Genomic DNA, 17,068 nt, shown 5'->3' with positions numbered 1-17,068 from the left:
ATGCCCCTAATTTTGGGGCAAAAAGCAGAAATTCCCCTAATTTTGGGGCAAAAAGGCAGAAATTCCCCTTATTGTGGGGCAAAATTGCTGAAATTTCCCTTTTTGGAGACAAAATTGCAGAAACTTCCCTTATTTTGGGGCAAAATTGTAGAAATTTCCCTTGTCTTGGGGCAAAAAGCAGAAATTCCCCTAATTTTGGGGCAAAAAGGCAGAAATTCCCCTTATTTCGGGGCAAAAATGCTGAAATTCCCCTTATTTTGAAGCAAAAATGCAGAAAATTTCCTTATTTTAGGGCAAAAAGACAGAAATTCTTTTTATTTCAGGGCAAAAATACAGAAATTCCCCTTATTTTGGGGCAAAAAGACAGTAATGCCCCTAATTTTGTGTCAAAAAGGCAGAAATTCCCCTAATTTTTGAGCACAATGGCAGAAATTTCCATTATTTTGGGGCAAAATTGCAGTAATTCCCCTAATTTTGTGTGAAAATTCCAGAAATTCCCTTTATTTTGGGGCAAAATTGCAGAAATTCCCCTTATTCGGGGACAAAAATGCTGAAATTCCCCTTATTTTGGAGCAAAAATGCAGAAATTTTCCTTATTTTAGGGCAAAAAGACAGAAATTCTTTTAATTTCAGGGCAAAAATACTGAAATTTCCCTTATTTTGGGGGAAAAATGCAGAAATTCCCCTTATTTTGGGCCAAATAGGCAGAAATTTCCCTTATTTTGGAGCAGAAGGATAAAAATTTAACTTATTTTAGGATAAAATTGCAGAAATTTCCCTTATTTTGTGGCAAAAATGCAGAAATTCCCATTATTTTTGGGTAAAAAGGCAGAAATTTCCCTTATTTTGGAATAAAATTGCAGAAATTTCCCATATTTTGGGGCAAAAATGCAGTAATGCTTTTAATTTGGAGGCAAAATTCAGAAATTTCACAAATTTTGAGTCAAAAAGGCAGAAGTTTCTCTTATTTTGGGAAAAAAATGCAGAAATTTCCCTCTTTATGGGACAAAATTGCAGAAATTTTCTTTATTTTGGGTCAAACTGCAGAAATTTTTCTTATTTTGGGGTAAAAATGCAGTAATGCTTCTCATTTTGGGGCAATAATTCAGAAATTCCCCTAATTTTGGGGCAAAAAGGCAGAAATTCCCTTTATTGTGGGGCAAAATTGCTGAAATTTCCCTTTTTATGGACATAATTGCAGAAATTTCCCTTATTTTGGGCAAAATTGCAGAAATTCCCCTAATTTTGTGTCAAAATTGCAGAAATTCCCATTATTTGGAGGCAAAAATGCAGAAATCCCACTTTATTTTAATGAAAAATTGCAGAAATTCCCCTTATTTGGAGCAAGAAGGCAGAAATTTCCCTTATTTTGGGGCAAAATTGCAGAAATTTCACTTATCATGGGACAGAAATCCAGAAATTTCCTTTATTTCGGGTCCAAAAGGCAGTAATTCTGCTAATTTGGGGGCAAATTGCAGAAATTAAACTTATTTTAGGGAAAAAGACTGAAATTCCCCTTATTTTTTCCAAAAAGACAGAAATACTTCTTATTTTAGGGCAAAAAGGCAGAAATTCCAATTAATTTTAAGCAAAAATGCAGAATTTTCCCTTATTTAGGGGCAAAAACCCAGTAATGCCCCTAATTTTGGGGCAAAAAGCAGAAATTCTTCTAATTTTGGGGCAAAAAGGCAGAAATTCCCCTTATTGTGGGGCAAAATTGCTGAAATTTCCCTTTTTGGAGACAAAATTGCAGAAATTCCCCTTATTTTGGGCCAAATAGGCAGAAATTTCCCTTATTTTGGAGCAAAAGAATAGAAATTTAACTTATTTTAGGATAAAATTGCAGAAATTTTTCTTATTTTGTGGCAAAAATGCAGAAATTCCCATTATTTTGGGGTAAAAAGGCAGAAATTTCCCTTATTTTGGAATAAAATTGCAGAAATTTCCCATATTTTGGGGCAAAAATGCAGTAATGCTTCTAATTTGGAGGCAAAATTCAGAAATTTCACAAATTTTGAGTCAAAAAGGCAGAAGTTTCTCTTATTTTGGGAAAAAAATGCCGAAATTTCCCTCTTTATGGGACAAAATTGCAGAAATTTTCTTTATTTTGGGTCAAACTGCAGAAATTTTTCTTATTTTGGGGTAAAAATGCAGTAATGCTTCTCATTTTGGGGCAATAATTCAGAAATTCCCCTAATTTTGGGGCAAAAAGGCAGAAATTCCCTTTATTGTGGGGCAAAATTGCTGAAATTTCCCTTTTTATGGACATAATTGCAGAAATTTCCCTTATTTTGGGCAAAATTGCAGAAATTCCCCTAATTTTGTGTCAAAATTGCAGAAATTCCCATTATTTTGAGGCAAAAATGCAGACATTCCACTTTATTTTAATGCAAAATTGCAGAAATTCCCCTTTTTTGGGAGAAAAAGGCAGAAATTTCCCTTATTTTGGGGCAAAATTGCAGAAATTTCACTTATCATGGAACAGAAATCTAGAAATTTCCCTTATTTCGGGTCCAAAAGGCAGTAATTCTGCTAATTTGGGGGCAAATTGCAGAAATTAAACTTATTTTAGGGAAAAAGACTGAAATTCCCCTTATTTTTTCTAAAGACAGAAATACTTCTTATTTTAGGGCAAAAAGGCAGAAATTCCAATTAATTTTAAGCAAAAATGCAGAATTTTCCCTTATTTAGGGGCAAAAACCCAGTAATGCCCCTAATTTTGGGGCAAAAAGCAGAAATTCCCCTAATTTTGGGGCAAAAAGGCAGAAATTCCCCTTATTGTGGGGCAAAATTGCTGAAATTTCCCTTTTTGGAGACAAAATTGCAGAAATTTCCCTTATTTTGGGGCAAAATTGTAGAAATTTCCCTTATCTTGGGGTAAAAATGCAGAAATTCCCCTTATTTCGGGTCAAAAATGCAGAAATTCTGCTTATTTGGGGTCAAAAATGCAGAAATAACCCTTATTTTAGGGCAAAAAGACTGAAATTCCTCTTATTTTGTGCCAAAAGGGCAGAAATTCTTATTTTAGAGCAAAAAGGCAGAAATTCCAGTTAATTTTGGGCAAAAATGCAGAAATTTCCCTTATTTGGGGCAAAAAGACTTTAATGCCCCTAATTTTGTGTCAAAAAGGCAGAAATTCCCCTAATTTTGTGTCAAAATTGCAGAAATTCCCATTATTTTGAGGCAAAAATGCAGAAATTCCACTTTATTTTAATGCAAAATTGCAGAAATTCCCCTTATTTGGGAGAAAAAGGCAGAAATTTTTCTTATTTTGGGGCTAAAATTCCAGAAATTTCACTTATCATGGAATAGAACTCTAGAAATTTCCCTTATTTCGGGTCCAAAAGGCAGTAATTCCGCTAATTTGGGGGCAAATTGCAGAAATTAAACTTATTTTAGGGAAAAAGACTGAAATTCCCCTTATTTTTTCCAAAAAGACAGAAATACTTCTTATTTTAGGGCAAAAAGTCAGAAATTCCAATTAATTTTAAGCAAAAATGCAGAATTTTCCCTTATTTGGGGCAAAAAGACAGTAATGCCCCTAATTTTGTGTCAAAAAGGCAGAAATTCCCCTAATTTTTGAGCACAATTGCAGAAATTTCCATTATTTTGGGGCAAAATTGCAGTAATTCCCCTAATTTTGTGTCAAAATTCCAGAAATTCCCTTTATTTTGGGGCAAAATTGCAGAAATTCCCCTTATTCGGGGACAAAAATGCTGAAATTCCCCTTATTTTGGAGCAAAAATGCAGAAATTTCCCTTATTTTGGAATAAAATTGCAGAAATTTCCCATATTTTGGGGCAAAAATGCAGTAATGCTTTTAATTTGGAGGCAAAATTCAGAAATTTCACAAATTTGGGGTCAAAAAGGCAGAAGTTTCTCTTATTTTGGGAAAAAAAATGCAGAAATTTCCCTCTTTATGGGACAAAATTGCAGAAATTTTCTTTATTTTGGGTCAAACTGCAGAAATTTTTTTATTTTGGGGTAAAAATGTAGTAATGCTTCTCATTTTGGGGCAATAATTCATAAATTCCCCTAATTTTGGGGCAAAAAAGCAGAAATTCCCTTTATTGTGGGGCAAAATTGCTGAAATTTCCCTTTTTATGAACATACTGTTAGAAATTTCCCTTATCTTGGGGCAAAATTGCAGAAATTTCCCTTATTTTGGGCAAAATTGCAGAAATTCCCCTAATTTTGTGTCAAAATTGCAGAAATTCCCATTATTTTGAGGCAAAAAGGCAGACATTCCACTTTATTTTAATGCAAAATTGCAGAAATTCCCCTTTTTTGGGAGAAAAAGGCAGAAATTTCCCTTATTTTGGGGCAAAATTGCAGAAATTTCACTTATCATGGAACAGAAATCTAGAAATTTCCCTTATTTCGGGTCCAAAAGGCAGTAATTCTGCTAATTTGGGGGCAAATTGCAGAAATTAAACTTATTTTAGGGAAAAAGACTGAAATTCCCCTTATTTTTTCCAAAAAGACAGAAATACTTCTTATTTTAGGGCAAAAAGGCAGAAATTCCAATTAATTTTAAGCAAAAATGCAGAATTTTCCCTTATTTAGGGGCAAAAACCCAGTAATGCCCCTAATTTTGGGGCAAAAAGCAGAAATTCCCCTAATTTTGGGGCAAAACGGCAGAAATTCCCCTTATTGTGGGGCAAAATTGCTGAAATTTCCCTTTTTGGAGACAAAATTGCAGAAACTTCCCTTATTTTGGGGCAAAATTGTAGAAATTTCCCTTGTCTTGGGGTAAAAATGCAGAAATTCCGCTTATTTGGGGTCAAAAATGCAGAAATAACCCTTATTTTAGGGCAAAAAGACTGAAATTCCTCTTATTTTGTGCCAAAAGGGCAGAAATTCTTATTTTAGAGCAAAAAGGCAGAAATTCCAGTTAATTTTGGGCAAAAATGCAGAAATTTCCCTTATTTGGGGCAAAAAGACTTTAATCCCCCTAATTTTGTGTCAAAAAGGCAGAAATTCCCCTAATTTTGGAGCAAAATTGCAGAAATTTCCCTTATTTTGGGGCAAAATTGCAGAAATTTCTTTTATCTTGGGGAATAATGCAGAAATTCCCCCTATTTCGGGTCAAAAAGGCATAAATTCCGCTTATTTGTGGTCAAAAATGCAGAAATTACCCTTATTTTAGGGCAAAAAGACTGAAATTCCCCATATTTTGTGCCAAAAAAACAGAAATTCTTATTTTAGGGCAAAAAGGAAGAAATTCCACTTAATTTTGGACAAAAATGCAGAAATTTCCCTTATTTGGGGCAAAAAGACAGTAATGCCCCTAATTTTGTGTCAAAAAGGCAGAAATTCCCCTAATTTTTGAGCACAATTGCAGAAATTTCCATTATTTTGGGACAAAATTGCAGTAATTCCCCTAATTTTGTGTCAAAATTCCAGAAATTCCCTTTATTTTGGGGCAAAATTGCAGTAATTCCCCTAATTTTCTGTCAAAATTGCATATATTCTTTTTATTTTGGGGCAAAATTGCAGAAATTCCCGATTATTTTGGAACAAAATTGCAGTAATATCCCTAATTTTGGATCAAAAAGGCAGAAATTCCCCTTCTTTTGGGCAAAAATGTAGAAATTTCACTCATTTTCGAACAAAATTGCATGATTTTCCCTTGTTATTGGGCAAAAAGGAAGTAATGCCCCTAATTTGGGGGCAAAAAGGCAGAAATTCCCCTAATTTTGGGGCAAAATGCAGAAATTCTCCTTATTTGGGGGCAAAAATGCAGAAATTTCTTTTATCTTGGGGAATAATTCAGAAATTCCCCCTATTTCGGGTCAAAAAGGCAGAAATTCCGCTTATTTGGGGTCCAAAATGCAGAAATTACCCTTATTTTAGGGCAAAAAGACTGAAATTCCCCATATTTTGTGCCAAAAAAACAGAAATTCTTATTTTAGGGCAAAAAGGAAGAAATTCCACTTAATTTTGGACAAAAATTTAGAAATTTTCCTTATTTGGGGCAAAAAGACAGTAATGCCCCTAATTTTGTGTCAAAAAGGCAGAAATTCCCCTAATTTTTGAGCACAATTGCAGAAATTTCCATTATTTTGGGACAAAATTGCAGTAATTCCCCTAATTTTGTGTCAAAATTCCAGAAATTCCCTTTATTTTGGGGCAAAATTGCAGAAATTCCCCTTATTTCGGGGCAAAAATGCTGAAATTCCCCTTATTTTGAAGCAAAAAATGCAGAAAATTTTCTTATTTTAGGGCAAAAAGACAGAAATTCTTTTTATTTCAGGGCAAAAATACAGAAATTCCCCTTATTTTGGGGCAAAAATGCAGAAATTCCCTTTATTTTGGGCCAAATAGGCAGAAATTTCCCTTATTTTGGAGCAAAAGTATAGAGATTTAACTTATTTTAGGATAAAATTGCAGAAATTTTTCTTATTTTGTGGCAAAAATGCAGAAATTCCCATTATTTTGGGGTAAAAAGGCAGAAATTTCCCTTATTTTGGAATAAAATTGCAGAAATTTCCCATATTTTGGGGCTTAAATGCAGTAATGCTTCTAATTTGGGGGCAAAATTCAGAAATTTCACAAATTTTGAGTCAAAAAGGCAGAAGTTTCTCTTATTTTGGGAAAAAAATGCAGAAATTTCCCTCTTTATGGGACAAAATTGCAAAAATTTTCTTTATTTTGGGTCAAACTGCAGAAATTTTTCTTATTTTGGGGTAAAAATGCAGTAATTCTTCTCATTTTGGGGCAATAATTCAGAAATTCCCCTAATTTTGGGGCAAAAAGGCAGAAATTCCCTTTATTGTGGGGCAAAATTGCAGAAATTCCCATTATTTTGAGGCAAAATTGCAGAAATTCCCCTAATTTTGTGTCAAAATTGCAGAAATTCCCATTATTTTGAGGCAAAAATGCAGAAATTCCACTTTATTTTAATGCAAAATTGCAGAAATTCCTCTTATTTGGGGCAAAAAGGCATAATGGGTTGGGGTTGTGTCTTTTAAATAAGTATGTACAACTTTATGTATATTGTCTTGTTACCTACGTCTGTTGTATTTCAAAAAATTCATATTTTTAATGATGGGATTAACATTAAGATGAGTTTCTATATTTTCTCAGACAGAAATATAGAAAGTTTCAAAGTTAATGTGTTTAATCAAATGCCTTGAATCCATTAACAATTCTTCAAAACTAGCACACCTCTATGAGCCATACCTGCCCCCCTTCATCCTTTTTGTAACATTAGACATCATTTTTTAACAACAGTGAGAATTCCTAATCATTCTGCTTCCAAAGTCAAATGCTAATTAAATTTCAATGTTTTCTTTATCAGTGTATGTGCATGTGTGTGTGCACATATGTGCCATAATTTTCAGTTCTTAGTTTCTACCATGGGTCCCAGGGATTGAACTCATGTGATTGATCATAATAGTGCAGTAAGTTGTTTTATCTATTAAGTACCTGCTGCTACTGCACAAATGAGTGTATGTGTGTGATTTTCATATATGTACTTACCATTAATTTTACCTCTCTCTGCCTCTCAATGCATTTATCATTCCTTTTCTCACCTTTTTTATCATTTCGTTTTATCCCTCATTACAGTTTTACTTTATGTCATAGCGACATTCATTTTTTTATACATTGGTATAAAATGTAGAGAAACACACTTTTTGTTCAGTATTTATAAGCTTGCTTTTCTTTGATATTTATGCAATTCGTATACAAGAATTAATGGTAAATCAGCTTGAAATGTTTCTTTAATGACATACTTGGGGTTTTCATAAATGTTAGTATACTAACTGCAGATACCTGTACCATTTTTATTCTCATACCTTTATAGTAAGTATCAACAAAAGCCTTCGATAGAGTACTGTACAAAAAGATATGGCCCAATGTCAATCTGTAACTTTTACTAGTAAAGGGACTTGAAATATCACATTTTCTCTGTGCTGTCTGCAAGAGTGATATTCACTTAGGAGGGCTCAGTGGTCTCGCTCCACAAATAGGGATACAGAAGAGTGGTGTTGTTGCGACCCCTTCTGGCCAAATGTCGTTATGTTCTTGTCCTGAAGAAATGAGACTATGGATACAAAGTACAGGGTGCCACATTGTGGAAGTAAGAATTTAGTGCACCTTAGCCGATGTCTTCCCCCCCTCCCCACCACACACTCAGTTGTCTTGATTTTCTCAAGTCCAAAAGATTGAGACCCGAATCACCCTCACCACAACACTCCTCTCTCTCTCTAAAAAACAAAAATAAAAACAAAAACAAACCCTTAGTTACGAAACTTGATATTTAATGAGATTCGTGACTCAATCTGGCAAAAATCCAAACGACTTACAGACACATGAGAAAGTTAGGCAACCCAGGGCACTGAACTTCTGTCTAGTTCAATGGAACAATGCCTTGAAATACCCTGCTAAACCTTCTTAGTCTAAAAACCGTGTCAGATGTCATGAACCATCTAAGCTAATAAGCATATTTTACAATTCCTTAGTAGTCACTTAATTGTAGTTTTAGGATACAAAGAAGAAATTGACTTTCGTGGTGGTTTTCCACTGTTAGTTCAAGAGCTCAAGCAGGAGGGCAGAGGCAGTGAGATATCCTACTTTATAAAGATAATTCCAGGCTAAATACAAACAGAAAGAGAACTTCGATTGCAAAATACAATTTTCAGTAATTGACATCCAAAAGGAATATGTCATGGCAGATTTGTGTCCCTTCTAAGTACATAGCCTAAGATCAAATTTTATTATGCCAAGAGAACATTATTGAGAAAGTAAACCGGAGATACCAAGAAAATTAGAACAGAAGTAATGGGACTGAAGAGCTGGCTCTGCAGGTGTGAGTTCAATTCCCAGCAATCACATGTTGGCTCACAATAATCTATATTGAGATATGGCGCCCTCTTCTGGCCTACAGGCATACATGCAAGCAGAATGCTATGTATGTGATAAATTATGTTTTAAAAGTACAATAAAAATAAGTAGGTTTGGAAAGCTGTGTGTATTTTTAGAAAGTACAACTACATCTAATGCTGTCCTACATAGATATCCAGGGTCCTACAGCGTCTTTCTGTTTCTAAAAGTAAGTCTACACTTCAAATTCTGAGACTAGTGTCTTCAAAGGAATTGGTAAAAGCTTTAGGAATGTAACCTTTGGAAATATTTTGACTTTTAAAGACAGCACATCTTGGGAGTTAGAGATATGGTTTAGTGGTTAAGAGCACTGACTGCTCTTCCAGATGTCCCGATTAAAATTCCCAGCAACTGCAGACTCTATAAGATTTGCCTTCTAAACTCTACATGAGTTCCTCTCCCCATTATACATGCTATAAACAAATAACAAGCTAACTTAAATAAGTGGGTTGTATGTATGTGTGTGTGTGTGTGTGTGTGTGTGTGATAATGACATTTTAAAAAACTTGGCTTTTTGAGGTGGGTATAGTAGAAGTTGAAGGGAGGAAAGGATAATTGAGAAACAATGTATAGTTCAATTTTTTTTAATTGAAAGTGTATTGCCTATCTTAACATTTTTGTAAGAATAGACTGGATGCTGCACTGTACCTGAATTGTCCTCGATATTACATATACAACAGATTAACATACTTAATAAACTATAGACTTATCTTAGATATTTGTGTGAAAAAAATTGACTAGCCACCTGGCTCTGACACCTTCACCCTGTTGTTGGTCGACTTGTGTGCCCACAGCCCTGTCTCTTAGTCCCGCCGCCAGGTTCCCACTTCACTCCTTTCTCCAGTGTCCATGTCTCAGGCCATTCTTTCCCAAGCACATCTGCCCCTTAGGTTTTGTAGAGGCTGCTTTTTCTGCCTTTCTCTGAGCTCTCAGGCATTGGTGTCAACATCCCCATTCTTTGTCCTCCTCCTTTTGTTTTGTTAATTCTCTAACACTTTTATTTCTTGTTAAGTAGGAACCTATATTACAGGCACAGTATTATTCACATGAGGTAAGCAGCATAACTTACAATTATTTTATTTTTTTTGGGGTTTCTGATTACTTGCTTTAATTTCAATACAATGACAATGACTAATTCACCCCAGTCTTGTAAAAATCACTAGCATACATTTGCCTACACCAGCCATTTGCTCTTTTTTAGACACTGAGAACATTCCATCTTTGGATATTAACTGTTTGGGTGATGTGGTTACCGCCTCCAGAGGAGTTAGAAACATGGCCGTCCAAAGTCAAGAAAGTCTCCTTTTTGTTCACAAATACACATGTTTTATCCTCCCACTCCACAAGGGCATCATCTTTCCAGTTACTTTCTTGTCCCTCCACTTGTCAAGGTTTGTAACATCTGCAGTTTACTCTGTAACTAGAATTAAGAAGAAAGCCATAGTTGGTCCATTTGCCTTACTACCAGGGTGTAGTCAATTCCTGTGAAACTGGACTTTCTTTTCTTTGGAACCAGTGTCTTTTTGGGGGGAACATCTTCACATAGTCCCACTATTTTTTTTTTTTTTCAAAATCCTGCCGTCATATTTGGAAGTTTTCCTGTAGTCTGGCTTTGACCCGATGTTTCAATATAGCCTCTTGTGGGAAGAGATGCATGCTTTTAAGATCACATTCTTGATATAACAGGCCTCTTATTCAATTCAATGTCTAGTTCACAGTCCAGTACTCTTAAAAGATTAATTCAGAACCCAAGTTTGAGGTAAATCTGTGTTCTTGAAAACTTAACATTCCTTTCACATTATGCATCCTGTGCCCTTTGCCATATCCTAAGATTTGCCAGGTGTTTGCTGATGTGTAGTTCCTTGAATACTTTCTTGTTTACCTCCTCTGCTGCTGGAACACAATATCTTTGTTCTAAATCGACCCAGGTAGCTTTCCCACCTCCAATTCCCAGGAAGGGGAAGTGGTGAGCAGACCGCCCGAGAGCGAGCCTGCTCTCGAGAGACTGCACGTTCTTCTCGCGCATCCCTGAAGGTGCCACAGGGCGGCCTGCCATCTTACGGTCCCGGTTGGCGCACAATGCAGACGCGGCTCTAAATGTGTACCTGCAAGCAGATGTTGAGGATCACTGAGCCCGCGATGTAGAAGTACGGGAAGTTCATTCGCAGCTGCCAGGACAGCTCAAAGAAGGCGAGCAGGGAGTGAGAGAGCACCTTGCAGAAAACACCGTACAAGGTAGCGGCCGCAGGGCCCACAGCCCTGACCGCCAGGGCGGACGGGAAGTCGGCGGGGACCATGGCGTTGTCCCACTAGGTCGAGGTTCTCCAAAGCTTCGCGCACTCCCAAGCTGGACCGAGCCGTGGCCTGGATGAAGCGGCCACCGCTTCAGTCTCAACGCCATCGGCCGCCGCTCCCACCCTGGTGGCACCTCTCAATACCTTTATCATTCCTTTTCTCACCTTTTTTATCATTTCGTTTTATCCCTCATTACAGTTTTACTTTATGTCATAGCGACATTCATATTTTTATACATCGGTATAAAATGTAGAGAAACACTCACTTTTTTTTCAGTATTTATAAGCATGCTTTTCTTTGATATTTATGCAATTCATATACAATAATTAATGGTAAATCAGCTTGAAATGTTTCTCTAATGACATACTTGGGGTTTTCATAAATGTTAGTATACTAACTGCAGATACCTGTACCATTTTTATTCTGATACTTTTATAGTAAGTATCAACAAAAGCCTTTGATAGAGTACTGTACAATAGGATATGGCCCAATGTCAATCTGTACTTTTTACTAGTAAAGGGACTTGAAATATCACATTTTCTCTGTGATGTCTGCAAGGGCTCAAGTATCTCACTCCCACCTAGATCACCTTAACTTGACAAACCAGAGGTATTTTTTACCCAGAAAGGCAGGATAAATTCATATAAATTAAACCCAACCACAACCAATAACGCCTAACCCTATCCCCTAACCCTAAACCCTATACCTAACACAAGGCTTTTTTTTTAAATTTATTTATTTCATGTACGTGGACATACTGTTGCAGTCTTCAGACACACCAGAAGAAGACATCAGATCCCATTACAGATGGTTGTGAGCCACAACTTAGTTGCTGGGAATTGAACTCGGGACCTTTGGAAGAGCAGTCAGTGCTCTTAACTGTTAAGTTATTTCTCCAGCACAACACAAGCAGTTTAAACCATTGAAGACTTTCTGTTTTACTTCTAGGTATATATAGTCCTTGCTACTCATTAACAGTTATTTTTCACTAAGAATAGATCCTTCTTCCTCTACTTAATTGCTAGTTTTCAATTATTGTTAAGGGATTCAAGACATGTGATTAAACACATTAACTGTGAAACTTTCTATTTTTCTGTCTGAGAAAATATAGAAACTCATCGTAATGTTGATCCCATTCTTTAATAAAATATATGCATTAGTTACCATGCAACAGGCTTAAGTAACAGGTCAAATACACGAAGTTGTTTATAGTTGTTTAAAAGACACAAACAACAAAACAGGTTACTCAGAAAAAAAAGCGAATAACTAGGCACACCAATGATCTGTGTGCACTCTAGTAGAGTCAATTCCCTTGTGGAGTTTCTGGTAAACTTAAGAGTCCAGAGCTGGTTGTTCTGGATCTGCACAAAGGGTATTCTAGCAGCATTTCCCTGGGCAAAGTCCAGTCAGTGTGAATTACAGACGCACAGAATGGTAATTCTAGTAAAATCCTAGATATGTATCACTTGTGCCGTTTTGCAAACATTTAAGGACTTATTACAGGATGGTCTGGGCTTTCCAACCAGCCACACAAATAATGTGCTTCCAAACTGAAACAAGTGGCCCTCCAGGCTGCTATTTTAACAGCACACACAAGTGTGACCAAAGCATGTATTGAGACACTGGTTTGGAGATGGGGAATAACAGGTCCTCTGCATATAAAAGTGTTAGAGAATTAACAAAACAAAAGAAGGAGGACAAAGTCTGGGGGTGTTGACACCGGACGCCTGAGAGCTCAGAGAAAGGCAGAAGAAGAAGCCTCTATAAAACCTAAGGGGCAGATGTGCTCAGGGAAAGAATGGCCTGAGACATGGGCACTGGAGAAAGGAGTGAAGTGGGAACCTGGCGGCGGGACTAAGAGACAGGGCTGTGGGCACACAAGTCGACCAACAACAGGGTGAAGGTGTCAAAGCCTGGTGGCTAGTAAATTTTTTTCACACAAATATCTAAGATAAGTCTATAATTTATTAAGTATGTTAATCTGTTGTATATGTAATATCGAGGACAATTCAGGTTACAGTGCAGCATTCAGTCTATTCTTACAATAATGTTAAGATAGGCAATACATTTTCAATTTAAAAAAATTGAACTATACATTGTTTCTCAATTATCCTTTCCTCCCTTCAACTTCTACTATACCCACCTCAAAAGGCCTAGTTTTCTAAATTGTTATTATCACACACACACACACACACACAAACACACACACACACGCAAACACACACACACTCACACACACACCCCAATTATTCAACTTAGCTTGTTATTTGTTTATAGCATGTAGGATGGGGAGAGTAACTCATGTAGAGTTTAGAAGGCAAATCTTATAGAGTCTGTAGTTGCTGGGAATTTTAATCGGGACATCTGGAAGAGCAGTCAGTGCTCTTAACCACTGAACCATATCTCTAACTCCCAAGATGTGCTGTCTTTAAAAGTCAAAATATTTCCAAAGGTTACATTCCAAAAGCTTTTACCAATTCCTTAGAAGACACTAGTCTCAGAATTTGAAGTGTAGACTTACTTTTAGAAACAGAAAGACGCTGTAGGACCCTGGATATCTATGTAGGACAGCATTAGATGTAGTTGTACTTTCTAAAAATACACACAGCTTTCCAAACCTACTTATTTTTATTGTACTTTTAAAACATAATTTATCACATACATAGCATTCTGCTTGCATGTATGCCTGTAGGCCAGAAGAGGGCGCCATATCTCAATATAGATTATTGTGAGCCAACATGTGATTGCTGGGAATTGAACTCACACCTGCAGAGCCAGCTCTCCAGGCCCATTACTTCTGTTCTAATTTTCTTGGTATCTCCGGTTTACTTTCTCAATAATGTTCTCTTGGCATAATAAAATTTGATCTTAGGCTATGTACTTAGAAGGGACACAAATCTGCCATGACATATTCCTTTTGGATGTCAATTACTGAAAATTGTATTTTGCAATCGAAGTTCTCTTTCTGTTTGTATTTAGCCTGGAATTATCTTTATAAAGTAGGATATCTCAAGGCTTCTGCCCTCCTGCTAGAGCTCTTGAACTAACAGTGGACCACAACCACGAAAGTCACTTTCTACTTTGTATCCTAAAATTACAATTAAGTGACTACTAAGGAATTGTAAAATATGCTTATTAGCTTAGATGGTTCATGACATCTGACACGTTTATAGACTAAAAAGGTTTAGCAGGGTATTTCAAGGCATTGTTCCATTGAACTAGACAGAATTTCAGTGCCCTGGGTTGCCTAACTTTCTCATGTGTCTGTAAGTCGTTTGGATTTTTGCCAGATTGAGTCACGAATCTCATTAAATATCAAGTTTCGTAACTAAGGGTTTGTTTTTGTTTTAATTTGTTTTTGATTTTTAGAGAGAGAGAGAGGAGTGTTGTGGTGAGGGTGATTCGGGTCTCCTCAATCTCTTGGACTTGAGAAAAAATCAAGACAACTGAGTGTGTGGTGGGGAGGGGGGGAAGACATCGGCTAAGGTGCACTAAATTCTTACTTCCACAATGTGGCACCCTGTACTTTGTATCCATAGTCTCATTTCTTCAGGACAAGAACATAACAACATTTGGCCAGAAGGGGTCGGAACAACACCACTCTTCTGTATCCCTATTAGTGGAGTGAGACCACTGAGCCCTCCTAAGTGGATATCAGTCTTGCAGACAGCACAGAGAAAATGTGATATTTCAAGTCCCCTTACTACTAAAAATTACAGATTTACATTGGGCCATATCTTATTGTACAGTACTTATTTAACTTATTTTAGGATAAAATTGCAGAAATTTCCCTTATTTTGTGTCAAAAATGCAGAAATTCCCATTATTTTGGGGTAAAAAGGCAGAAATTTCATTATTTGGAATAAAATTGCAGAAATTTTTCATATTTTGGGGCAAAAATGCAGTAATGCTTTTAATTTGGGGGCAAAATTCAGAAATTTCACAAATTTTGAGTCAAAAAGGCATAAGTTTCTCTTATTTTGGGAAAAAAATGCAGAAATTTCCCTCTTTATGGGACAAAATTGCAAAAATTTTCTTTATTTTGGGTCAAACTGCAGAAATTTTTCTTATTTTGCGGTAAAAATGCAGTAATGCTTATCATTTTGGGGCAATAATTCGGAAATTCCCCTAATTTTGTGGCAAAAAGGCAGAAATTCCCTTTATTGTGGGGCAAAATTGCTGAAATTTCCCTTTTTATGGACATAATTGCAGAAATTTCCCTTATTTTGGGCAAAATTGCAGAAATTCCCCTAATTTTGTGTCAAAATTGCAGAAATTCCCCTAATTTTGTGTCAAAATTGCAGAAATTCCCATTATTTTGAGGCAAAAATGCAGAAATTCCACTTTATTTTGATGCAAAATTGCAGAAATTCCCCTTTTTTGGGGAAAAAAAGCAGAAATTTCCCTTATTTTGGGGCAAAATTGCAGAAATTTCACTTATCATGGGACAGAAATCAAGAAATTTCCCTTATTTCGGGTCCAAAAGGCAGTAATTCCGCTAATTTGGGGGCAAATTGCAGAAATTAAACTTATTTTAGGGAAAAAGACTGAAATTCCCCTTATTTTTTCCAAAAAGACAGAAATACATCTTATTTTAGGGCAAGAAGGCAGAAATTCCAATTAATTTTAAGCAAAAATGCAGAATTTTCTCTTATTTAGAAGCAAAAACCCAGTAATGCCCCTAATTTTGAAGCAAAAAGCAGAAATTCCCCTAATTTTGGGGCAAAAAGGCAGAAAGTCCCCTTATTGTGGGGCAAAATTGCTGAAATATCCCTTTTTGGAGACAAAATTGCAGAAATTTCCCTTATTTTGGGGCAAAATTTATAAATTTCCCTTATCTTGGGACAAAAATGCCGAAATTCCCCTTATTTCAGGTCAAAAATGAAGAAATTCCGCTTATTTGGTGTTAAAAATGCAGAAATATCCTTTATTTTAGGGCAAAAAGACTGAAATTCCTCTTATTTTGTGCCAAAAGGGCAGAAATTCTTATTTTAGGGCAAAAAGGCAGAAATTCCAGTTAATTTTGGGCAAAAATGCAGAAATTTCCCTTATTTGGGGCAAAAAGACTTTAATGCCCCTAATTTTGTGTCAAAAAGGCAGAAATCCCCCTAATTTTGGAGCAAAATTGCAGAAATTTCCCTTATTTTGGGGAAAAATTGCAGTAATTCCCCTAATTTTCTGTCAAAATTGCAGATATTCCCTTTATTTTGGGGCAAAATTGTAGAAATTCCCAATTATTTTGGAGCAATATTGCAGTAATACCCCTAATTTTGGATCAAAAAGGCAGAAATTCCCCTTCTTTTGGGGCAAAAAGGTAGAAATTCCACTTATTTTCGAGCAAAATTGCATGATATTTCCTTATTATTGGGCAAAAAGGAAGTAATGCCCCTAATTTGGGGGCAAAAAGGCAGAAATTCCCCTAATTTTGGGGCAAAATGCAGAGATTCTCCTTATTTGGGGGCAAAAATGCAGAAATTTCCATTTTTTGGGACAAAATTGCAGAAATTTCCCTTATTTTGGGGCAAAATTGCAGAAATTTCTTTTATCTTGGGGAATAATGCAGAAATTCCTCCTATTTCGGGTCAAAAAGGCAGAAATTCCGCTTATTTGGGGTCAAAAATGCAGAAATTTCCCATATTTTAGGGCAAAAAGACTGAAATTCCCCATATTTTGTGCCAAAATAACAGAAATTCTTATTTTAGAGCAAAAAAGAAGAAATTCCACTTAATTTTGGAAAAAAATGCAGAAATTTCCCTTATTTGGGGCAAAAAGACAGTAATGCCCCTAATTTTGTGTCAAAAAGGCAGAAATTCCCCTAATTTTTGAGCACAATTGCAGAAATTTCCATTATTTTGGGGCAAAATTGCAGTAATTCCCCTAATTT

At 36.1% G+C, this 17,068-nt stretch overlaps 1 protein-coding gene across 1 annotated transcript; it reads right to left on the bottom strand.

Moving 5' to 3' along the window:
* Positions 1–10,982: 10,982 nt before the first annotated feature.
* LOC308430855 (small integral membrane protein 10-like protein 1) lies at positions 10,983–11,186 on the bottom strand (the record flags this gene model as incomplete). Its single annotated transcript, XM_080930140.1, has 1 exon — positions 10,983–11,186. The coding sequence occupies one exon, from the start codon at positions 11,184–11,186 to the stop codon at positions 10,983–10,985; it is 204 nt and encodes a 67-aa protein (XP_080786266.1).
* Between the last annotated feature and the right edge of the window lie 5,882 nt (positions 11,187–17,068).

Source organism: Micromys minutus, assembly GCF_963924665.1.
Source record: "Micromys minutus genome assembly, chromosome: 1".
NCBI classification, from domain to species: Eukaryota; Metazoa; Chordata; class Mammalia; order Rodentia; family Muridae; genus Micromys; species Micromys minutus.
The sequence above is the reverse complement of the archived record's forward strand: the minus strand, read 5'-3'. Positions and strand labels throughout refer to the sequence as shown.